Source organism: Ranitomeya imitator, chromosome 8 (assembly GCF_032444005.1).
Source record: "Ranitomeya imitator isolate aRanImi1 chromosome 8, aRanImi1.pri, whole genome shotgun sequence".
Classification (NCBI taxonomy): domain Eukaryota; kingdom Metazoa; phylum Chordata; class Amphibia; order Anura; family Dendrobatidae; genus Ranitomeya; species Ranitomeya imitator.
The window spans coordinates 47,419,097-47,445,985 of NC_091289.1; the positions used below are offsets into that span (position 1 = coordinate 47,419,097).

A 26,889-nucleotide genomic window follows, 5' to 3' on the forward strand; every position below is an offset into this window, starting at 1 on the left:
CATCCCGCGGCCATTTTCCTGAAGCCCCGTGCAGCAGAGCACTCCATCTGCGCACGCGCGGCCCCAGGAAGATGGCCGCCCCCACCGATGACAGGGGTAATAGCGCAGATCGCACGCTGTTTCTTCATGTGCGCGCAGTGGATTCGGCACTTGGACATGCGCACACCACTACGCTACCAACGGAAAGCTGGGGAAGAAAAGAGCGATGTCACCACGCCCACCTGACCTGACCAGCCTGATTGACAGGCGAAAACGGTGACTTTGGTAATGTATTTCGCAGCATAGGTGGGGAATCTGGGTACACTACATACACTATTGTAACGCACAGCGCAGGCCCTATTTAACAGTATTTTTATCTCAATCTGAAAAAACGGGGTGACAGGTTCCCTTTAAACTGAAAAACTGAGCCTGGTAAGTGACGCATCGCGGGAATCAGGATCTCTGCTACTACATTGTGCTGCATTCATATTGCATAGCAAAAACCTAATTTTTAAAGATGAAGGTAGACTTGAGTCCATCGAGTGCAAATTATAGCCTAATATGTTGATCCAGGGGAAGGCAATATTCACATGAAGCAAACACTAATAGTTCCATATTAGGGGAAAAATTCCTTTCTGACTCCACAGACGGCAGTCAGACTAGTTCAGATTCACAGGCTAGACATTGCAGCTAGGCAACACGAGATCTTACCCACTGAAAGGTGGATGAGTATAGTGATTAATAGGCAAAAACTATTCTAAAGTGAATTTCCCTTTAAAGGAAATTGTTCAGCACATATCTATATTGTGGAAGACACCTGAGCAGCGTTTGATAAGAAAACTGAACTTTACATCTATAAAGCGGTTCAGAGGAAACACGTTGGTGTGAGAAATGAAATCGTCTTAACCACCATTGCCGTGACAAAGAAAGTTCCTAAAGTAAAACCTAAGAACTTTCTGTTCACCAGAAACATGAATGTAAAGTGGAATTGATGTTACACTACTAACTATACTCACCTAATTGTTCATGTAGCATCGCTGCTTACAATCTTATTTCACTATTATTCTTATTTCTTAGCAAATCCAATAGGTTTCTACTGCATACATTTTTATCTTTCTCTAATTACTAATTTGTAAGTTCTTTCTTCAAAGTCTGTTGCAGTTTTCTGATGCTGGTAGAATATTTATTTCTTTTTTTATCTCCTAATTTGTTATATTTATTTTACTTGCTTTCTGCTATGTTGTACCTAGTGGCGTAACGTGTAAAATCTCCAATAGGGCTCCAACAATCAAATGTCTATGATAGTATTGGTCTTGAGTTAAAGGGATGTTTCGGGCCCCTCCAACTTTCAAGGCTACTGCAACCTCTGCACTGCCTATAGTTATACCCGTGGGCCTAACAGCTTTTGCTTTCTATATTTGCCAGGACAATTAGCCTGCTGATTGACTGCAGCAGTCATGTGCATTTATTTTGACTGTTGCCTCATTGGAAGCAGGGGCAAATATTGCAAAGTCATACCTTTCCATAAAAGTTTACTTAATCATTAAAACCCCAATTTCCACAGAATTTCAGCCCTATCACAAAATGGCCTGCTTACATTGTTTCATTGATCTTCTTACTAGCTCAGGAGAAAGTGGTAGCGAGGACAACGCAGCGGATATTACTATGTCATGCTGATTGAATTATAAGACCAGACTTGTAGCTTTAAAATCGGAAATTGGGCTTGAAATTGTTGTCTTCTTCTATTAACCATGGGTACCTCCGAGGAAATATGAGCAGTCATCATTGTTCTGCACCAAAAGGGCTCCATAAGCAAGGACATTGCTGTTTGTAAGATTTGCCCTAAATAAACCATTTATGGGATCTTCAAGAACTTCAAAGAAAAAGGTTAAATTATTGGGAAGAAGGCTTTAGGACTCCAAAGAAAGTCCAGCAAGTGCTAGGACCAGTGGCGTAATTACAAAGTGAGGGGCCCCGATGCGAACTTTCAAATGGAGCCTCCCCCCCCCCCCCCCCGGCGCCAAAATATTTCCCACCGAAATGCACATTTTCCCTATTAATTTCGCGCACTATAGTTTTGTTGCAATGTTGTATAGTCTGACCTAATACTGCCCTGTAATTGCTGAGAAAAATGATTTTATAACAGACACTGGGCGTTCATGTCCTCCCTCGCTCTAATTCCAAGCGCACTCCCGGCGTTTGAACTCTGTGTGCTGTTTCTTCCTGGTATGACGCTGCAGTGCGTCATTTCCAGACCTGTGCAGTGTGGGGGTGTATTGGGTGTACTGGTTGGCTCCGGAGCATGCACACTGCACATTCTGATGCTGGCGAGTACACTCAATACTCCCCCACAGTGCACATGCTGGGCTCTGCCCACAGCCGTGTACCATTCTTCCCGACTCGGAAATTTACAGCCCGTACACACACAGCTTCGCTCCGAGAACCCCGTACACACACACGACTCTGCTCTGTACACCTTGTACACACGCGGCTCTGCTCCGTACACCTTGCACACACGGCTTCGCTCCGAGAACCCCGTACACACGTGGCTCTGCTCCGTACACCTTGTACACACGCGGCTCTGCTCCTTACACCTTATACACACATGGCTCTGCTCCTTACACCTTTCATACACGCGGCTCTGCTCCTTGCACCTTGTAGACACGCGGCTCTGCTCCTTACACCTTGTACATATGCGGCTCTGCTCCTTACACCTTGTACACACACGGCTCCGCTCCTTACACCCGCGGATCTGCTCCGTACACCTCACACACACAGCTCCACTTCGTACACTCCATACACACGCTCCTCCGCTCCGTCCACCCCGTACACATGCGGCTCCGCTCCATACATCTCATAAACACGCAGCACCACTCCATACACCCCATACATACACGACTCCGCTCACCTCTTTCACCCTCAGCTGAGCTTTATACACCTCTTACACACCTGACTCCGCTCCGTACACCTCGTACACATTGCTCCACTACACACATACACGGCTCCGCTCTGTAACCTTGTACACACACGGCTCTGTTACATCCACACTGTAAACCCCTCCTGACCCCACACATAAACATCCCCTCATTCAGCACCATGACAATCAAGCACAGCAGAGTCCTGCATACACTGAGGCCACTGATCATGTGAACACTGACTCCTACCCTCCTGTGACCTCATCTCAGGACCTGTGCGCACAGAACGTGTGTGTGTGTGTGTGTGTGTGTGCAGCACATCAGCACTTTACAGCCGCTTCACTCACCAGCTGCTGCTTTCCATCTCTGTCAAGCTTCAGTGACACGCCCAGTCCTTCTGCTAGGTCACATGTCCTTCACGGACATGCCCACTTGCCGCACACTGCTGGAAGTCTAGGGAAGCTGGACGTTGTGGGCATGGCCAGCAGGGTGCATGACTTGTCTGCTTGTTTGCTGGACTGGGCAGGCCCCTAAACACTCCGGACCCAGTTGCAGCTGCGACCCCTGCGACCGCAGTTGTTACGCCCCTGGCTAGGACCATATCCTGAGAGGATTCAGCTATGGGATCAGTTCAACACCAGTTCACAGTTTGCTTAAAAATATCATCAAGCAGGTGTCAGTGCATATTATTATTATTATTTATTATTATTTATTTATTATTATTTATTATTATAGCACCATTTATTCAATGGCGCTTTACATGTGAGGAGGGGTATACATAATAAAAACAAGTACAATAATCTTGAACAATACAAGTCACAACTGGGACAGGAGGAGAGAGGACCCTGCCCACGAGGGCTCACAATCTTCTGCCCAGAATTCACAACCAGAAAACACACTTCACACTCCAGTCCGCCAGGGGGAGCTAAGCTTCTATCTATTAGGGCACTCCTCACACTTAGGTAAAACTGGTGGGTTGGTTAGAAAGTTAGTCAGTCAGTCCCGACCGACTTTGGCAGAGGCGGGTTGGAGTGGGTTCCAGCTAGCTCCAGACTGCAGCCTGCAGAAGGCGAGGGTACACGGAGCTGCGCCTGCATCCCATGCGACAGCATCCCAGTAAAGAGACATTGGAAGGAATAGTGTTGCAGTGAGTGAGAAACGAAGTCATAGCAAAAGGAGAGGAACATCAGTGGGAGACCAGCTAGAAGGAGGCTGCCTCCTTCTGAAGCGCAGTAGCCGGTAGCCAGAACACCGAGGGAGTAAGGATCTCTATGCTTTACTTCAGAGACTGGCAGGACAGTTGATTCCATGTTGGCTGCCCGGCCATATACCCAGGAGGCACGGTGGCAACTTGTGGGGGCCGGGGTGTCTCTAGGGTCCCTATAAAAAGCCTCAGGCCACCAGTCATATGGGTTTTGTCCTATCCGTCAGGGGGACAGAGAGGAAGAGACTTAACATCTACAATAGTTGTGAGGACCTTACCGAGTTGCTCAGCAGGGAGGTACTACAACACCCAGGCGCTAGAGGAAGGCTATTGAATTCCACCTGGATAAGGGGACTCTGGAATTGCCCTCAGACCGGCCGGACTCTGCCTGCCCTGTGGTCCATACCCTGGACTGTGGATACTGAAGCCTTCAGTAAAGGTAAAGAGACTGCAACCTTGTGTCCTCGTTATTCGCTGCGCCTTACATCATCCACCATCCACCATCTACACCTCTGGGAAGCCCTGGAGAAACACTTCACCTGTGGGAAGGTATACCATCTGGCTGCCATAACATCACCCCAGCGGACCCCTAAGCAGCGTCGGTCACCCTGACCGAATACCACAGGTGGTGTCACGAACATTATCCCTTTAAAGAACTCTCCCACGTTAATTCAACGGACCTCCCGAGGGCCACGGACCGGGTCAGCCACAGTGACATCCCCAACGAGAACCGAAGGGCCCGGCACCGAGTAACCCCTAGCCCTTGGGGGTGCTGCATCATCACTGGAGAATACGTGTTTTCTACGTAGGGCTTTCATTGAGCTTTCATTTAAGATCATTCAGAATATCCTTTATTTTCTGCAATGTTCAGATCTTCTCTTATGACTCATCTGCTCAAAGCTTTTAAAGTCATAGTCGTCCATTTTATACAAATGAAGAGAGTGGTATGAAATGAGGGGATGAGATTGCGGCTCGGTTGGCTATATATAACTATTGTATGGCCACAATGCGTGGCCCATTACGCATCCTTCCATTATCTATTGTGAAGTGGCCGTAGGCTCGCTAATTGTATTCATACACTGAACGGAAACTTCTTACTAACAAGACTGATTTGATTCTGTACTTAAAGAAGTATTCCCATCTCCAAGATCCTATCCCAATATGCAGTAAGTGTAGAAATAATATTATTAGCAAATACCTGCAATTAGAAATGTAGTATAGTTTTTCTGATTCGCTATGTTGTCACTTTCCTTATGTACAGGCATTGCAGGACCTTCGGTATCCATGGTTATGACCTGTAACAACTAGCTAAGTGTCACTGTATCAGTGGTCATAATTAGTGATGAGCGATTGTACTCGTTGCTCGGTTTTCCCGAGCACGCTCGGATGATCTCCGGGTATTTGTTAGTGTTCGGAGATTTTGTTTTCATCACCGCAGCTGAATGATTTACAGCTACTAGCCAGACTGAGTGCATGTGGGGGTTGCCTGGTTGCTAGGGAATCCCCACATGTAATCAAGCTGTCTAATAGCTGTAAATCATTCAGCTGCGGCGATGAAAACTAAATCTCCGAACACTAACAAATACTCGGAGACCAGCTGAGCAACGAGTATTCTCGCTCATCAATAGTCGTAACCATGGTTACCTAAGGTCCTGCAATGCCTGCACATGAAGAAAGAGACAAAGCGGATCGGAAGAACTATACTACATTTCTAATTGGAGGAATTTGTTAATATCATTATTATTACACCTACCATATATTGTAACAGGATCTTGTAAATGGAAATACCCTTTTAACTCAGAAAATATTGACACATCCCTGATGGCGGGAGGACAGCTTCACCACCCACTAGCCATAATCCAAGTTACACTATGTGGGCAAAAGTCCTGGGGCACATCATAATTATTGAATTCAGAGGTTTCACTCAATCCGATTGCTCCCTGTGTATTATAATGCTCAGGGTTGACAACTCCAGATTTTTTACGGACACATTGAAAAACCATAACAAATCATTAAGAGTATAATGCATGCACGTCTACAGCCCATAATTGTCGGGTGAAATGATCCATGGATGGACATGTATTGCCAAGCACATTGATACTTTACGGCAGGGGTGTCAAACTGCATTTCTCGAGGGCTGCAAACAGGTCGTGTTTTCAGGATTTCCTTGTACTGCACAGGTGATAATTTAATCACCTACACAAATAATGAGTTGGTGATTAAATTATCACCTGTGCAGTACAAGGAAATCCTGAAAACACGACCTGTTTGCAGCCCTGGAGGAATGCAGTTTGACACCCCTGCTCTACGGGCACAGAACGATTATATTAACCATTATTCTGTGCCAATGAATGTGCGGTTGGCCTTTCTTTTGGCCTTCAATGTGGCTGATCGGCATTACCGTGGGTCGGACAGTCAAAATGTACCCTTAGCAAGGAGTAAGACAGAAGGAAGGGAGTACAACTGCAGGCTCGGGCTAATATATTCTGTAATCATGGAGATACATAGGACTACACAGGACAATTTTAATGAAGACTGCAAAAAATGTTTTACTTTTCAAGTGCAATGCAGATTCATTGCAAAGATTAAAATATAATTTAAAGGCCACGAATGCACAAAGTTTTATTTATTATTTTATTCTATTATTATTTTATACTGTTTAGACTGACAACTTTACAGAAATGTATTCCATTCCATTTTTTTATCCATTTATATTATTTAATTGAAATTCAATTGATTCACTACCGTCAAAAAAGCCACATTTAGAACATTGTGAATGTAAACGTGACATTATGTTTTAATGACTAATAGAAGAATTGTAAAATAATTGCAAACAATAGGCAGCGCAGGCGTCCTGGGAGGAGGCCCACCTGTATGTAGCTATATGTCACACACGCTCAGAATTCCCGGTACACGCTGCTCTAGTCTTTAATGATATTCATGACTATAATAGAACAAGGTTACATATGTAATGGCCGCAGTAACAATACGTGACTTTCCCACTCTTATCGAATTAGATTGAAAGGTGACACTCTTGCTCCCCCTACTGTACACAATAAAATAAGCCCAGGATGGCCCAATTTACCGTAGAGCCGTCCATCATGAACAGACAACTGCAGCGTTCGTTTTCTAAATTCATTTGCTGCTTTTTTGTGTGTTGCATCAGGAAGTCAGAAAATCTTAAAGTCGGAGTGAACCTGAAATTGGACTAATTTTTTCATGCATCTATAATATTATTAATATTCTTCTTATTATTACAAACACTCACCTGCCACCCAGAGTTATCCTATAAGGGTAAGTCTACAAGTGGCAGATTTGTTCCCGAAATGCCTCTGACTGCTCCATATGTCTGAATGCATCTTGTAAAAGCTCAGGCAAGTGGTGCAGAAATAAACCCATTTGGATATAAACAGCAGTTTTTTCTGGTATTTCTGCGGCAAATTTGTTTTGTGTTAATATATTCTAAGGTTATGTTCACATGTTGCGTTTTTGCTGCGTTTTTTTTTCCGCAGGCAAAACCTGTTCTCTAGGCAGTAAAGAAGCTGCTTACAAAACTCAGGTTTTGCTGCCTTTTTATTGCGACGTTTATGTTGTCTCTTGTGCATGTTGATGAAGTTGAGTGGCCAAAAAACTTAACTTTAACTTGCTTAGCAGTAATGGGTGAGGTCGAACAGTAAAATTCAGGATCCGTACAGAACACATAGTGTCCGTGCACGGACCCCGAACACGGACTTTTCCCTAAGTATGGGGTTAGTAATGGGGGTGTCATATAGACTGCACTAGTTATCAAAAATAGAGGGGACCCTACGCCATTTTTTAATTTCTTTATTTATTCATTGCACAGGCAACGGCTGATGAATATGTAACACCCCAGGAAACCGGTTGTTACAGTGATATTGCCTACCTGTCGGGGAGGGTAATGTCATGCCTGTGAGCAAGGAAGATCCCTTTAACAGGTAGTACACATACATGCAACATATTCCGATTCCAGGCCAGAAGGGGGAGCTCTGAACCCAGTTTCAGGGGAGCTTCCCCAGATATATAAATATTCTGGCTTGGAGGAGGAGTTAGATCAGTCTGGAGAGTAGTTGAAGGAGAGAAGAGTGTGAGCAGCAGAGCTGGAGCCATGCAGCCATGTGTGGTGCTGCAGCTCCAAGACAGAGTGAAGAAGCAGGAACGTTGCATTGGTAGCAAATGCCAGAAGGGAGAAGCACAGGAGAACAAAGGAGCTGGAAGGGAGCTGCGGTTGCGCTCCTTCCAAGCTGAAGCGCAGGAACCGGGCACCGGGAGCCCGAAACTGTGTAGTACTTTATGTCCCACAGCAGAACCAGAGGGCAGAAGATTTTAGATTGTCTGTCCACATCCAAACCCAAAGGTACAGCAACACACAGAGCCCAGAGTCATCTGAGAGACCCCTGTAAAAAGGCCTAGGACAGGAGAGAGAGGACTTTGAAGGAAGCCATAGGCAGCAAGGTACTCACTACAAAGCGCGAGAAGGAAGGCTTACGAACCTCACCTGGGAAAGGGATCCGTAATTGCTTCCAGGCCAACCAGACCTCACCAATACCTGTTATCGGTACCCTGGACTGTGGCAGTGAACCTTCAGTAAACAGGTAAAGAAACTGCAACACTGTGTCTGTTGATTATTTCTGGCACCACACCATCTTGGCCTATTACTGCTGCCTTAACAGCACCCCAGTGGACCCCTTTAAGCAGCGTTGGTCACCCTGACTGAATACCACAGGTGGTGTCACGAACTTTTATTATTTCACAAACCCCTTTAAAGACCTTTCCTTTAACATGGGCACTAAGGGCCATGGACCGGGTCACTGCTGCCGTGACACATCCCTTTAACCCCTTCCCGACCTTTGACGCCACGTAGGCGTCATGAAAGTCGGTGCCAATCCGACCCATGACGCCTATGTGGCGTCATGGAAAGATCGCGTCCCTGCAGATCGGGTGAAAGGGTTAACTCCCATTTCACCCGATCTGCAGGGACAGGGGGAGTGGTAGTTTAGCCCAGGGGGGGTGGCTTCACCCCCCCGTGGCTACGATCGCTCTGATTGGCTGTTGAAAGTGAAACTGCCAATCAGAGCGATTTGTAATATTTCACCTATTATAACTGGTGAAATATTACAATCCAGCCATGGCCGATGCTACAATATCATCGGCCATGGCTGGAAACACTAATGTGCCCCCACCCCACCGATCGCCCCCCAGCCCCCCGATCTGTCCGGTACACTGTACCGGCTCCCCGCCATCCTGTGCTAGGGCTAGGGTTAGGGGTAGGGTTAGGGCTAGGGTTAGGGCTAGCGTTAGGGCTAGGGTTAGGGTTTCGGTATGTGCACACGTATTCTGGTCCTCTGCGGATTTTTCCGCTGCGGATTTGATAAATCCGCAGTGCTAATCCGCTGCAGATTTATGGCAGATTTACCGCGTTTTTTCTGCGCATTTCACTGCGGTTTTACAATTGCGATTTTCTATTTGAGCAGTTGTAAAACCGCTGCGGAATCCGCACAAAGAAGTGACATGCTGCGGTGTACAGCGATTTTTGTTTACCATATGTTTACATTGAACTGTAAACTCATGGGAAACTGCTGCGGATCCGCAGCGTTTTCCGCAGCGTGTGCACATACCTTTAGAATTAGGCTATGTGCACACGGTGCGGATTTGGCTGCGGATCCGCAGCAGTGTTCCATCAGGTTTACAGTACCATGTAAACATATGGAAACCAAATCCGCTGTGCCCATGGTGCGGAAAATACCACGCGGAAACGCTGCGTTGTATTTTCCGCAGCATGTCAATTCTTTGTGCAGATTCCGCAGCGTTTTACACCTGTTCCTCAATAGGAATCCGCAGGTGAAATCCGCACAAAAAACACTGGAAATCCGCGGAAAATCCGCAGGTAAAACGCAGTGCCTTTTACCCGCGGATTTTTAAAAAATGATGCTGAAAAATCTCACACGAATCCGCAACGTGGGCACATAGCCTTAGGGTTAGGGTTGGAATTAGGGTTGTGGTTAGGGTTAGGGGTGTGTTGGAATTAGGGTTGTGGTTAGGGTTGGAATTAGGGTTATGGCTACAGTTGGGATTAGAGTTAGGGGTGTGTTGGGGTTAGTGTTGGAGGTAGAATTGAGGGGTTACCACTGTTTAGGCACATCGGGGGTCTCCAAACGCAACATGGCGCCACCATTGATTCCAGCCAATCTTGTATTCAAAAAGTCAAATGGTGCTCCCTCACTTCCGAGCCCCGACGTGTGCCCAAACAGTGGTTTACCCCCACATATGGGGTACCCGCATACTCAGGACAAACTGCGCAACAATTACTGGGGTCCAATTTCTCCTGTTACCCTTGTGAAAATAAAAAAATGCTTGCTAAAACATCATTTTTGAGGAAAGAAAAATGATTTTTTATTTTCACGGCTCTGCGTTGTAAACGTCTGTGAAGCATTTGGGGGTTCAAAGTGCTCAACACATATCCAGATAAGTTCCTTTGGGGGTCTTGTTTACAAAATGGGGTCACTTGTGGGGGGTTTCTACTGTTTAGGCACACCAGGGGCTCTGCAAACGCAACGTGATGTCCGCAGACCATTCCATCAAAGTCTGCATTTCAAAAGTCACTACTTCCCTTCTGAGCCCGACGTGTGCCCAAACAGTGGTTTACCCCCACACATGGGGTATCAGCGTACTCAGGACAAACTGGACAACAACTTTTGGGGTGAAATTTCTCCTGTTACCCTTGGGAAAATAAAAAATTCTGGGCTAAATAATTATTTTTGAGGAAAGAAAACGTATTTATTATTTTCACGGCTCTGCGTTATAAACTTCTGTGAAGCACTTGGGGATTCAAAGTGCTCACCACACATCTAGATAAGTTCCTTTCGGGGTCTAGTTTCCAAAATGGGGTCACTTGTGGGGGGTTTCTACTGTTTAGCCACATCAGGGGCTCTGCAAACGCAACGTGACGCCCGCAGAGCATTCCATCAAAGTCTGCATTTCAAAACGTCACTACTTCAATTCCGAGCCCCGGCATGTGCCCAAACAGTAGTTTACCCCCACATATGGGGTATCACCGTACTCAGGAGAAACTGGACAACAAATATTGGGGTCAAATTTCTCCTGTTACCCTTGGGAAAATTAAAAAATTCTGGGCTAAATAATTATTTTTGAGGAAAGAAAACGTATTTATTATTTTCACGGCTCTGCATTATAAACTTCTGTGAAGCACTTGGGGGTTCAAAGTGCTCACCACACATCTAGATAAGTTCCTTTCGGGGTCTAGTTTCCAAAATGGGGTCACTTGTAGGGGGTTTCTACTGTTAAGCCACATCAGGGGCTCTGCAAACGCAACGTGTCGCCCACAGAGCATTCCATCAAAGTCTGCATTTCAAAACGTCACTACTTCACTTCCGAGCCTCGGCATGTGCCCAAACAGTGGTTTACCCTCACATATGGGGTATCAGCGTACTCAGGAGAAACTGGACAACAACTTTTGGGGTCAAATTTCTCCTGATACCCTTGGGAAAATAAAAAATTGCAGGCTAAAAGATCATTTTTGAGAAAATAATTTTTATTTTTTATTTTCATGGCTCTGCGTTATAAACTTCTGTGAAGCACTTGGGGGTTCAAAGTCCTCACCACACATCTAGATTAGTTCCTTTGATGGACTAGTTTCCAAAATGGGGTCATTTCTGGGGGATCTCCAATGTTTAGGCACACAGGGGCTCTCCAAATGTGACATGGTGTCCGCTAATGATTGGAGCTAATTTTCCATTTAAAAAGCCAAATGGCGTGCCTTCCCTTCCGAGCCCTGCCATGCGCCCAAACAGTGGTTTACCCCCACATATGGGGTATCAGCGTACTCAGGACAAACTGGACAACAACATTTGGGGTCCAATTTCTCCTATTACCCTTGGCAAAATAGGAAATTCCAGGCTAAAAAATCATTTTTGAGGAAAGAAAAATTATTTTTTATTTTCATGGCTCTGCGTTATATACTTCTGTGAAGCACCTGGGGGTTTAAAGTGCTCAATATGCATCTAGATAAGTTCCTTGGGGGGTCTAGTTTCCAAAATGGGGTCACTTGTGGGGGAGCTCCAATGTTTAGGCACACAGGGGCTCTCCAAACGCGACATGGTGTCCGCTAACAATTGGAGTGAATTTTCCATTCAAAAAGTCAAATGGCGCGCCTTCCCTTCCAAGCCCTGCCGTGTGCCCAAACAGTGGTTTACCCCCACATATGAGGTATCGGCGTACTCAGGAGAAATTGCCCAACAAATTTTATGATCCATTTTATCCTATTGCCCATGTGAAAATGAAAAAATTGAGGCGAAAAGAATTTTTTTCTGAAAAAAAAGTACTTTTTCATTTTTACAGATCAATTTGTGAAGCACCTGAGGGTTTAAAGTGCTCACTAGGCATCTAAATAAGTTCCTTGGGGGGTCTAGTTTCCAAAATGGGGTCACTTGTGGGGGAGCGCCAATGTTTAGGCACACAGGAGCTCTCCAAACGTGACATGGTGTCCGCTAACGATGGAGATAATTTTTTATTCAAAAAGTCAAATGGCGCTCCTTCCCTTCCGAGCCTTACCATGTGCCCAAACAGTGGTTTACCCCCACATATGAGGTATCAGTGTACTCAGGAGAAATTGCCCAACAAATTTTAGGATCCATTTTATCCTGTTGCCCATGTGAAAATGAAAAAATTGAGGCTAAAAGAATTTTTTTGTGAAAAAAAAGTACTTTTTCATTTTTACGGATCAATTTGTGAAGCATCTGGGGGTTCAAAGTGCTCACTATGCATCTAGATTAGTTCCTTGGGGCGTCTAGTTTCCAAAATGGGGTCATTTGTGGGGGCGCTCCAATTTTTAGGCACACGGGGGCTCTCCAAACGTGACATGGTGTCCGCTAAAGAGTGGAGCCAATTTTTGATTCAAAAAGTCAAATGGCGCTCCTTCCCTTCCAAGCCCTGCCGTGCGCCCAAACAGTGGTTTACCCCCACATATGAGGTATCAGCGTACTCAGGACAAATTGGACAACAACTTTCGTGGTTCAGTTTCTCCTTTTACCATTGGGAAAATAAAAAAATTGTTGCCAAAAGATAATTTTTGTGACTAAAAAGTTAAATGTTCATTTTTTCCTTCCATGTTGCTTCTGCTGCTGTGAAGCACCTGAAGGGTTAATAAACTTCTTGAATGTGGTTTTGAGTACCTTGAGGGGTGCAGTTTTTAGAAGGGTGTCACTTTTGGGTATTTTCAGCCATATAGACCCCTCAAACTGACTTCAAATGTGAGGTGGTCCCTAAAAAAAATGGTTTTGTAAATGTCGTTGTAAAAATGAGAAATCACTGGTCAAATTTTAACCCTTATAACTTCCTAGCAAAAAAAAATATTGTTTCCAAAATTGTGCTGATGTAAAGTAAACATGTGGGAAATATTATTTATTAACTATTTTGTGTCACATAACTCTCTGGTTTAACAGAATAAAAATTCAAAATGTGAAAATTGCGAAATTTTCAAAATTTTCGCCAAATTTCCGTTTTTCTCTTAAATAAACGCAGAATTTATTGACCTAAATTTACCACTAACATGAAGCCCAATATGTGACAAAAAACAATCTCAGAACCGCTAGGATCCGTTGAAGCGTTCCTGAGTTATTACCTCATAAAGGGACACTGGTCAGAATTGCAAAAAACGGCAAGGTCTTTAAGGTCAAAATAGGCTGGGTCGTGAAGGGGTTAAGTACCGGGCCCGGTACCAGGTACCCTACGGCCCAGGCGGGCATTCCAAATGTTCTCATCAACTTTTCCTGCTCTCCCTACTATAAGCGATGAGAGTAGTACTCTCAGCAGTTGATGCCTGTGACCAGCGGTAATCTTTTTACTGCTGGTAACAGCTGCCGGCTCACACTGTCATTTAACAGCTGACACGAGAGGTGGTGAGTTCTCCTTCAATAGAAGTTTTCAAACAGAGGCTGGACAGACATCTGTCTGAGATGGTTTAGTGAATCCTGCTTTGAGCAGGTGGTTGGACACAATGACCCTGGGGGTCCCTTCCAACTCTATGATTCTATGATTCTCCGAAGCGCAGCCCTCTAACGAATTTGCCACCAATCAGAGCCGCCAGTGTTTCTCACTCTATCACACAGATGACAACGTGGGAAGCAAGGAATGCTCGGGCCCCCAATTCATCTGAATGGGGTTCGGGTTTGACTTCAGATACCATTCTGATACCTGAACCAAACTTTTTTTCTACCCGTCTGACACAAACATCCACACGTTCACCCATCACTATTCTTTTTTCCACCAAAAACGAAGCCAACACTGATATCTGTGATTTTTGCTGCATTTTTGCACTTACCCATTTTTTCCTATGGATGTAAAAATCCTGAAAGAAGTGACATGCTGCAGTTTGCAAAAACGCAGCAGTTATCCAAATTAGTCAGAAAACTAAACTAATGTGTGTGCATGAGACTTCTGAAATCTCACAGACTTTGCTGGTACTTTAAAACACAGCTTAAAATGTGCATTAAAAAATGCAGCAAAAAGGCAACGTGTGAACATAGCCTTAAGAGTCCTGCAATTTCCTACAGACCCAGAAACAAGAAGCTTTCAATAGCGGTATGTAGGATTTTCATCACTTTGTAATATCGCAGTATTGAGCCACAGTTCCGTGTGCGTTGCTATATGGTGCCAGTGCCATACGTACTTTTTCTATGGCATGAAGTTGAAAGTGAGAAATATCGCCTTTATGTGTAATGGCAAAATATTTTACTGCACCAGAATAACTAGTATTTCCATGCTAATGTTGGGTAAATATTCAGCTATATGATTTTTTAATTTTCTTGTGCAGCCCACATATCGCAAATTGCAGGTTTTACACACAGTACAATAATCACAATACGGTGCCCCGATGGGATCAAAATTTTCCCCACCTTTAGCGACTTTGTATATGGCATTGCGGGAGAAGGCTTTTAATTTCAACACTAGAAATCCTTTCTTTCCCATATATTCTGGCCCATGATTCTTTGCACATCCTATGATTACACCAGAAATGCGTCGGGTTTCAATTTGTACAGAGGGTCCCTCTGCTGTTAAAGATTTTTTTAATGATTCTTCAATTAAGACTCTTTGTTATCGATTGGATGGAAGTGCCGTTTTCCTTTTTTTAATAGCAATTTCTTTACTGGCTGTTCTACACCAGCAGGATTGGCACCCATTCACCATCGTTCCGGTGTGTTTTGAATGTTGACAGAATGGTGAGCTTGTTTTCTTCTTTTCCTTAAAAAAGTGTACTCAATGAAACAGTGGGAATTAAGTAAGAGCAAAAACTGGTGATTTTTGACCATGTCACAGGTCCTCCTTAAATCTATAACCATGTCTAAAGTAAAGGAGTGTAAGATGCCCAAGCGAAGTAGTCATGGGTGAGCTTGTCCCCATTTGCATTGGCATGCTACAGACAACTAATGTCCCAGTCCTGGTGTGCTGCTATGTGTGACACTTACTTTGGGGCTGCAGGCCTCTTCTTCTCCTGAGTCCAAGCATCACTCTTCTGCAACCAGGGCAGCAATTAAACAAAGAGATATGAGGTTCATAAAAACAACCAAACTTTTACTTGGTGAACGGATATGTAAGTACAGTATTTACAGTCAGACGTAGAGGATAAGGCCCAACATGTTGTCATTTTTCCCAGATACAATTTCAGCCCTGGTTCTCGGTATAGGTAGAATGTCCCTCTCACTGGCTTTTCTAGCACTAGGGAGTCTTCTCCACCACTGGCAGTATATTCGGATTGCAATACCTTCTGCCCCATGTAGTCTGAGTCCATCTTTCCCTGTAGCCCCAGGCCCCCAACGTCCATCTCTAGGTTACCTCAGACCACTACACGGAGTCACATGGAAGGGTATTTTCAGCAATCACCTTCCCCGAGTATTATGCCCACGCTGTCCCTAGCAGCCTCTTGTCCTAGGCCTGCTACTTTGCTCACTGCTGTGACTTCCTTAACCTGCTACCAACTCTAAGTTCCCCCTTCTAAACTGAGCCATCCACTACAGTTAACCCTGTCTCAGCTAACTGCAGCCCAAGTGGGTATCATCCTTTCATAACATTCATGAACATCAGGTGTGGATTAAGGGTAGCCAGGGCCCCGGGCTGTTCAGACACTGTGGGCCCCTCGGTCATGTGACGGGGTCATGTGACAGGGTCATCATATACCTGAACCAGATGATTCCAGAAAAATAGTTTCTGTGTGAAACTATAACCTGTCAAACATCCATTGATCTAGTCAATTTACCCTTAGTTAGGAAGAAAGAAAAAAACACAATACTATCATCATAAGGGCCAGTATTCACAGGAGATCTGTACTTAGTATGCAGTGTCTGTGTAGAGGTAATACAGTGATCACCGGTGACTTTATACACAGCAGCTCTGTATATAGTATACAGTGCATAGTGTCAATGTATAGGTAACACTGACTCACCAGTGACGTCTCTAGGTGAAGTCCTTCATCTTTCATCCAGCACAGACCGCCATCACTTCATGCAGCCAGGACTCGTCTCTCCAGGAAATAATACAGTTATCTTGAGCTCCGCTTGCAGAACACATTACTTAATTTTTCCCAACTTCTACATTACACCACATGAAGAAAAAGAGGCGACATAGTGTCACTCTACACAGTAACAGCAACGCTCCCCCATTTAAAACAGTGTCCTCAAAAAATAAAATAAATACATCACTGCAATAATAATATCCCTTAATTAGCCCCTGTGGTAATAATATCCCCCATCCTGGTCCTGTGTATCTCATTCCTGGCTTCAGCCATATGTTCTCCCATGCTGCCCTTATGAGTATCCATTCTGCCCCATATGATCTCCCCATCCTGCCCCATGTGATCTCCCCATCCTGCCCCATCAGTCTCCATCGTATCCATCCTGCCCCGTGATCCTGCACGATCTGTCTCCAATCCTGCCCCATGTCTTTCATTCTGCCCCATGTCTCCAATCATGCCCCGTACCTACATTCTGCCCATGTCTCCAATCCTGCCCTATCTGTCTCCAGTCCTGCCCCCAGTGTGTCCAGCATCTCTGCCCCCAATGTCCAGCATCTCTGCACCCAATGTGTCCAGCATCCTGCCCCCAGTGTGTCCAGCATCTCTGCCCCCAGTGTCCAGTATATCTGCCCCCAGTGTGTCCAGCATCTCTGCCCCCAGTGTCCAGCATCTTGCCCCCAGTGTGTCCAGCATCTCTGCCCCCAGTGTGTCCAGCATCTCTGCCCCCAATGTCCAGCATCTCTGCCCCCAGTGTGTCCAGCATCCTGCCCCAGTGTGTGCAGCATATTGACCCCAGTTTGTCCAGCATATTGCCCCCAGTGTATCCAGCATCTCTGCCCCAGTGTGTCCAGCATATTGCCCCCAGTGTGTCCAGCATAATGCCCCCAGTGTGTCCAGCATCTTGCCCCCAGTGTGTCCAGCATCTCTGTCCCCAGTGTGTCCAGCATCTCTGCCCCCAATGTCCAGCATCTCTGCCCCCAGTGTGTCCAGCATCCTGCCCCAGTGTGTGCAGCATATTGACCCCAGTTTGTCCAGCATATTGCCCCCAGTGTATCCAGCATCTCTGCCCCAGTGTGTCCAGCATGTTGCCCCAGTGTGTCCAGCATATTGCCCCCAGTGTGTCCAGCATTCTGGCCCGGGCCCCCCGGGTTACCGATCACAATAAAAAAAAACAACTTAGTTCTCCTCACCTGTCTGCGCTCCTTCGGCGATGCTCCCTCCAGCAGCGCGCACTCGCCGGCGACTGACAATGACATCAGATGCCGGCGACGTGCACGCTGCGGCTGACTTCAGCTGCCAGCCTCCAATTGGCTGGTGGCTGTTGACTATTGACAATAGCGTTAAACTGCCGCAGCGCTGGTAGGGGCCCGGTGAGCCCCCTCTGCCCACCGGGACCATATGCCAGTCAGGGCAGTAATGCCCTGATGACGGCGGTCAATTTGAGCGGTTGTTCAGGGACCCCCACCACAATGCTGGGCCCTGGGCTACTGCCTAGATTGACCTCATTATAATACGCCACTGATGAACATCAAATGCATTTAACCCTTGGAGTGCCAGGGAGCAATCCATCAGCCCCCACCGCTGACAAAAATTGGTGACTTTGACCCTGTCACAGGTTCTCCTTAAATCTATAACCTTGTCTAAAGTAATGGAGTATAAAGTAAAAAATAATGAAATTGAAAGTAAGGGAAAAGTACAACTAGCCTTGCAAAAAAAACAAAGGTTCTTATAACTAAGTTGAGGAAATAAAAAAAATAAAAATAACTTTTTGGGATGGTCTCAAGGGGTTCAAAGCTATCAAACATAAGTTGGAAAAATTATTAGTGTTTAAAGGGACACTGTCACCTGAATTTGGAGGGAACAATCTTCAGCCATGGAGGCGGGGTTTTTGTGTTTTTGATTCACCCTTTCCTTACCCGCTGGCTTCATGCTGGCTGCAATATTGGATTGAAGTTCATTCTCTGTCCTCCATAGTACACGCCTGCTCAAGGCAAGATTGACTTGTGCAGGCATGTACTATGGAGGACAGAGAATGAACTTCAATCCAATACTGCAGCCAGCATGCAGCCAGCGGGTAAGGAAAGGGTGAATCAAAAACCCCAAAACCCCGCCTCCATGGCTGAAGATTGTTCCCTCCAAATTCAGGTGACAGTGTCCCTTTAAGTTACTAATTATTGTGTATGATTTCACGTTAGTCTTACTATTTAGAGTTGTGTCTGTTTTAGCTCCTTTTATTCAGTCATTCGCTTGTTATTGTAGCATTGTTTTCTTGTGATGGGTTTTACCCACTGGCGTGATATGAAATGCGTAGTGACATGGAAAATGTGACATGTGCTTCTCTGCTCCTCTCTTACAGACACTACGGCTGCAGTCGACAGGAGCCTGTGCCTGAAGTGTTGTCATCTGGGAGTGCGATGCTGGTTGTCTGGAGGCAGGGAATGTACAGTTACTATGATCCGTTTATACTCACAGTGCTGCCTCTGCCGATCAGAAGTGAGGAGACCGGGGAGTATATACTGGTGGGAGGACGAGTAAAAATGCAACGTTATACTGGGAAATTGTTATTGAGTTACATGTGAAATCTAGGCTTACCGAGACCAGTGGATAGAAGGAAATGTTATGATGACTAAAGTGCCAACATCCCCCAGTGCAGCCCAAGATGGCTGACAATTAAACAAGCGGGCGGAGGGCACGATTTCATAATTAAAACACTGCCAGGCATATTTAAAATTCATCATGTCCTGCTTCACATTTGATAAACAGATGCTCGGTGAAGGCCACATCACCCGCCCCATGCCGGCCAAAAATGTCATTAATAGATTGTGCAATGCAAGAGAAAGCTCCAGGGCAGCCGGGGCAATTTGTGAAAACTAGAGCATTAAGAAGAGATGATGCCCGGAGCAAGAAGTCAGGGAAATGATTCCATTTCGAGATGAGATGCTCATTCTGATTGGTTGTAGCAAATTTATTTTTGCGTGCTCCTGTGTATCAAAGACAAGCAGCATTACTAGTTCTGGTAACCAGGGATGGAGAATTATAAGATCTCAAATAGTTCTAGTCTCAAAATTAGGGCACGCTCACATGAGCGTAGATTCTCTCCTCCGAGAGGATCGGATTGTTTAACTTAATGACATTCTGATCTAACTCTGTCAGAGTTCTCAGTGTCAGTTTAATGTGATCCGATTCTCTCGCATGAGACAATAAGAGTACACTATGAGGATAAGAAGAACAAAATTTCTCCATTAGGTGAGTCGGTGGAAATCAGACTGTACTCATATGTCATCCCAGTGCAGTCCAATGTTTTCCACGCACCCATAGACTTCCAGTGTTTTCCACGCACCCATAGACTTCCAGTGTTTTCCACGCACCCATACACTTCCAATGTTTTCCACGCACCCATAGACTTCCAATGTTTTCCACGCACCCATAGACTCCCAATGTTTCCCACGCACCCATAGACTTCCAATGTTTTCCACACACCCATAGACTCCCAATGTTTCCCACGCACCCATAGACTTCCAATGTTTTCCACGCACCCATAGATTCCCAATGTTTTCCACGCACCCATAGACTTCCAATGTTTCCCACGCACCCATAGACTTCCAATGTTTTCCACGCACCCATAGACTCCCAATGTTTTGCATGCACCCATAGACTTCCAAAGTTTTCCTCGCACCCATAGACTTCCAATGTTTTCCATGCACCCATAGACTTCCAATATTTTCCCACCACCCATAGACTCCTAATGTTCTCCACGCACCCATAGACTTCCAATGTTTTCCACGCACCCATAGACTTCAATGTATTTCACACACCCATAGACATCCAATGTTTTCCATGCGCCCATAGACCTCCAATATTTTCCACACACCCATAGACTTCCAATGTTTTCCACGCACCCATAGACTTCCAATGTTTTCCACGCACCCATAGACTTCCAATGTTTTCCACGCACCCAAAGACTTCCAATGTTTTCCATGCACGATTAGAATTCCAATGTTTTCCACGCACCCATAGACTTCCAAATTTTTTCCATGCACCCATAGACTTCCAATGTTTTCCATGCGCCCATAGACTTCCAATGTTTTCCATGCTTGACTTGACTTCCAATGTTTTCCACGCACCCATAGACTTCCAATGTTTTCCACGCACCCATAGACTTCCAATGTTTTCCACGCACCCATAGACTTCCAATGTTTTCCATGCCTGACTAGACTTCCAATGTTTTCCACGCACCCATAGACTTCCAGTGTTTTCCAAGCACCCATAGACTTCCAATGTTTTCCATGCACCCATAGACTTCCAATGTTTTCCATGCACCCATAGACTTCCAATGTTTTTCACTCACCCATAGACTTCCACTGTTTTCCACTGACCCATTGACTTCCAATGATTTCCACGCACCCATAGGCTTCCAATGTTTTCCACGCACCCATAGACTTCCAATGATTTCCATGCACCCATAGACTTCCACTGTTTTCGCGTACCCATAGACTTCCAATGTTCTCCACGCACCCATAGACTTGCAATGTTTTCCATGCACGATTAGAATTCCAATGTTTTCCACGCACCCATAGACTTCCAAATTTTTTCCATGCACCCATAGACTTCCAATGTTTTCCACGGGCCCATACACTTCCAATGTTTTCCATGCTTGACTTGACTTCCAATGTTTTCCACGCACCCATAGACTTCCAATGTTTTCCACGCACCCATAGACTTCCAATGTTTTCCACGCACCCATAGACTTCCAATGTTTTCCACGCACTCATAGACTTCCAATGCATTCCACGCACCCATAGACTTCCAAAGCATTCCACGCACTCATAGACTTCCAATGCATTCCACGCACCCATAGACTTTCAATGTTTTCCACACACCCATAGACTTCCAATGTTCTCCACGCACCCATAGACTTCCAATGTTTTCCACACTGCCATAGACTTTCTATGTTTTCTATGCACCCATAGACTTCCAATGTTTTCCATGCACTCATAGACTTCCAATGCATTCCACGCACCCATAGACTTTCAATGTTTTCCACACACCCATAGACTTCCAATGTTTTCCACGCACCCATAGACTTCCAATGTTTTCCACGCACCCATAGACTTCCAATGTCTTCCACGCACTCACAGGTTTCCAATGTTTTCCACGCACGCATAGACTTCCAATGTTTTCCACGCACCTATAGACTTACAATGTTTTCCACGCACCCATAGTCTCCCAATGTTTTCCACGCACCCATAGACATCCAATGTTCTCCACGCACCCATAGACTTCCAATGTTTTCCACACTCCCATAGACTTCCAATGTTTTCCACGCACCCATAGACTTTCAATGTTTTCCACACACCCATAGACTTCCAATGTTTTCCACACACCCATAGACTTCCAATGTTTTCCACGCATCCATAGACTCCCAATGTTTCCCACGCACCCATAGACTTCCAATGTTTTCCACGCACCCATAGACTCCCAATGTTTTCCACGCACCCATAGACTTCCAATGTTTCCCACGCACCCATAGACTTCCAATGTTTTCCACGCACCCATAGACTCCCAATGTTTTGCATGCACCCATAGACTTCCAAAGTTTTCCTCGCACCCATAGACTTCCAATGTTTTCCATGCACCCATAGACTTCCAATATTTTCCCACCACCCATAGACTCCTAATGTTCTCCACGCACCCATAGACTTCCAATGTTTTCCACGCACCCATAGACTTCCAATGTATTTCACACACCCATAGACATCCAATGTTTTCCATGCGCCCATAGACCTCCAATATTTTCCACACACCCATAGACTTCCAATGTTTTCCACGCACCCATAGACTTCCAATGTTTTCCACGCACCCATAGACTTCCAATGTTTTCCACGCACCCAAAGACTTCCAATGTTTTCCATGCACGATTAGAATTCCAATGTTTTCCACGCACCCATAGACTTCCAAATTTTTTCCATGCACCCATAGACTTCCAATGTTTTCCATGCGCCCATAGACTTCCAATGTTTTCCATGCTTGACTTGACTTCCAATGTTTTCCACGCACCCATAGACTTCCAATGTTTTCCACGCACCCATAGACTTCCAATGTTTTCCACGCACCCATAGACTTCCAATGTTTTCCATGCCTGACTAGACTTCCAATGTTTTCCACGCACCCATAGACTTCCAGTGTTTTCCAAGCACCCATAGACTTCCAATGTTTTCCATGCACCCATAGACTTCCAATGTTTTTCACTCACCCATAGACTTCCACTGTTTTCCACTGACCCATTGACTTCCAATGATTTCCACGCACCCATAGGCTTCCAATGTTTTCCACGCACCCATAGACTTCCAATGATTTCCATGCACCCATAGACTTCCACTGTTTTCGCGTACCCATAGACTTCCAATGTTCTCCACGCACCCATAGACTTGCAATGTTTTCCATGCACGATTAGAATTCCAATGTTTTCCACGCACCCATAGACTTCCAAATTTTTTCCATGCACCCATAGACTTCCAATGTTTTCCACGGGCCCATACACTTCCAATGTTTTCCATGCTTGACTTGACTTCCAATGTTTTCCACGCACCCATAGACTTCCAATGTTTTCCACGCACCCATAGACTTCCAATGTTTTCCACGCACCCATAGACTTCCAATGTTTTCCACGCACTCATAGACTTCCAATGCATTCCACGCACCCATAGACTTCCAAAGCATTCCACGCACTCATAGACTTCCAATGCATTCCACGCACCCATAGACTTTCAATGTTTTCCACACACCCATAGACTTCCAATGTTCTCCACGCACCCATAGACTTCCAATGTTTTCCACACTGCCATAGACTTTCTATGTTTTCTATGCACCCATAGACTTCCAATGTTTTCCATGCACTCATAGACTTCCAATGCATTCCACGCACCCATAGACTTTCAATGTTTTCCACACACCCATAGACTTCCAATGTTTTCCACGCACCCATAGACTTCCAATGTTTTCCACGCACCCATAGACTTCCAATGTCTTCCACGCACTCACAGGTTTCCAATGTTTTCCACGCACGCATAGACTTCCAATGTTTTCCACGCACCTATAGACTTACAATGTTTTCCACGCACCCATAGTCTCCCAATGTTTTCCACGCACCCATAGACATCCAATGTTCTCCACGCACCCATAGACTTCCAATGTTTTCCACACTCCCATAGACTTCCAATGTTTTCCACGCACCCATAGACTTTCAATGTTTTCCACACACCCATAGACTTCCAATGTTTTCCACACACCCATAGACTTCCAATGTTTTCCACGCATCCATAGACTTCCAATGTTTTCCACGCATCCATAGACTTCCAATGTTTTCCATGCACCCATAGACTTTCAATGTTTTCTACGCATCCATAGACTTCCAATGTTTTCCACGCACCCATAGACTTCCAATGTTTTCCATGCACTCATAGACTTCCAATGTTTTCCACGCACTCACAGACTTCCAATGTTTTCCACGCACCTATAGACTTCCAATGTTTTCCACGCACCCATAGACTCCCAATTTTTCCACGTACCCATAGACTTCCAATGTTTTCCACACACCCATAGACTTCCAATGTTTTCCACGCACCCATAGACTTCCAATGTTTTCCATGCACAGATAGACTTCCAATGTTTTCACACACCCATAGACTCCCAATGTTTTCCACGCACCCATAGACATCCAATGTTCTCCACGCACCCATAGACTTCCAATGTTTTCCACGCTCCCATAGACTTCCAATGTTTTCGACACACCCATAGACTTTCAATGTTTTCCACACACCCATAGACTTCCAATGTTTTCCACGCATCCATAGACTTTCAATGTTTTCCACGCATCCATAGACTTCCAATGTTTTCCACGCACCCATAGACTTCCAATGTTTTCCACGCACTCATAGACTTCCAATGTTTTCCACGCACTCACAGACTTCCAATGTTTTCCACGCACCTATAGACTTCCAATGTTTTCCACGCACCCATAGACTCCCAATATTTTCCACGTACCCATAGACTTCCAATGTTTTCCACACACCCATAGACTTCCAATGTTTTCCACGCACCCATAGACTTTCAATGTTTTCCACGCACCCATAGACTTCCAATGTTTTCACACACCCATAGACTTCCAATGTTTTCCACGCACCCATAGACTCCCAATATTTTCCACACACCCATAGACTCCCAATGTTTTCCACACACCCATAGACTCCCAATGTTTTCCCCGCACCCATAGACTCCCAATATTTTCCACGCACCCAAAGACTCCTAATGTTTTCCACGCACCCATAGACTTCCAATGTTTTCCACGCACCCATAGACTCCTAATGTTTTCCACGCATCCATAGACTTCCAATGTTTTCCACGCACCCATTGACTTCCAATATTTTCCACGCACCCATAGACTTCCAATGTTTTCTATGCACCCATAGACTTCCAATGTTTTCCACGCACCCATTGACTTCCAATATTTTCCCACGCACCTATAGACTTCCAATGTTTTCCACGCACCCATAGACTTCCAATGTTTTCCATGCACCCATAGACTTCCAATGTTTTCACACACTCATAGACTTCCAATGTTTTCCACGCACCCATAGACTTCCAATGTTTTCCACGCACCCATAGACTCCCAATACTTTCCACACACCCACAAACTCCCAATATTTTCCACGCACCCATAGACTCCCAATGTATTCCCCGCACCCATGGACTCCCAATATTTTCCACGCACCCATAGACTCCTAATGTTTTCCACGCACCCCTAGACTCCTAATGTTTTCCACGCATCCATAGACTTCCAATGTTTTCCACGCACCCATTGACTTCCAATATTTTCCACGCACCCATAGACTTCCAATGTTTTCTATGCACCCATAGACTTCCAATGTTTTCCACGCACCCATAGACTTCCAATGTTTTCCACGCACCCATTGACTTCCAATGTTTTCCACGCACCCATAGACTTCCAATGTTTTCCACGCACCCATAGACTCCTAATGTTTTCCACGCATCCATAGACTTCCAATGTTTTCCACGCACCCATTGACTTCCAATGTTTTCCACGCACCCATAGACTTCCAATGTTTTCGACACACCCATAGACTCCTAATGTTTTCCACGCATCCATAGACTTCCAATGTTTTCCACGCACCCATTGACTTCCAATATTTTCCACGCACCCCTAGACTCCTAATGTTTTCCACGCATCCATAGACTTCCAATGTTTTCCACGCACCCATTGACTTCCAATATTTTCCACTGACCCCTAGACTTCCAATGTTTTCTATGCACCCATAGACTTCCAATGTTTTCAACGCACCCATAGACTTCCAATGTTTTCCACGCACCCATTGACTTCCAATGTTTTCCACGCACCCATAGACTTCCAATGTTTTCAACGCACCCATAGACTCCTAATGCTTTCCACGCATCCATAGACTTCCAATGTTTTCCACGTACCCATAGACTTCCAATATTTTCCACACACCCATAGACTTCCAATGTTTTCCACGCACCCATAGACTCCTAATGTTTTCCACGCATCCATAGACTTCCAATGTTTTCCACGCACCCATTGACTTCCAATATTTTCCACGCACCCATAGACTTCCAATGTTTTCTATGCACCCATAGACTTCCAATGTTTTCCACGCACCCATTGATTTCCAATATTTTCCCACGCACCCATAGACTTCCAATGTTTTTAAACGCACCCATAGACTTCCAATGTAGAGTTGAGCGACCTTGACCTTTTTAGAGTCGAGCCGGGTTTCGCGAAACCCGACTATCTCAAAAGTCGGGTCGAGTGAAATCGGCCGATTATGACGTAAAGTCGGGATCGACCGAAACACGAAACCCAATGCAAGTCAATGGGGCAGCATAGTCGGCAGTGAGTGGGGGCCAGGAAAACACCTAGAGTGCCCATTTTAATGTCAAAACCATCCATTCTTCTTAATGAAGCTTGTCAAGCGTAATTTACCTTATAATAATTGGAAGGCATTTGAAATTGGGGGTCATTTGGCTAAAGTTGTGTGGGGTAGGGCTGGTTCAAGTAATTAGTGGGCCCAGGAAATCTGGACCACGTCACGGCAGTGGAGCAGGGAGAGGTAAGTATTTCAACTTTGCAAGTGCTGTGATCCTGAGCAAGCAGGGGGGGCCCACTTGTTGGCATTGGCACTGGCACAGGGCCCCTCAAAGTACAGCGGTGT

At 45.3% G+C, this 26,889-nt stretch overlaps 1 protein-coding gene across 1 annotated transcript in view; it reads left to right on the forward strand.

The window, feature by feature from the left end:
* Positions 1-26,889, forward strand: part of TMPRSS6 (transmembrane serine protease 6) — a 184,673-nt gene that overhangs the window by 92,625 nt on the left and 65,159 nt on the right. Inside the window, exon 8 of the mRNA XM_069736853.1 lies at positions 18,999-19,135. Coding sequence (XP_069592954.1) covers positions 18,999-19,135 — 137 coding nt within the window. The remainder of the gene's footprint in view (positions 1-18,998; positions 19,136-26,889) is intronic.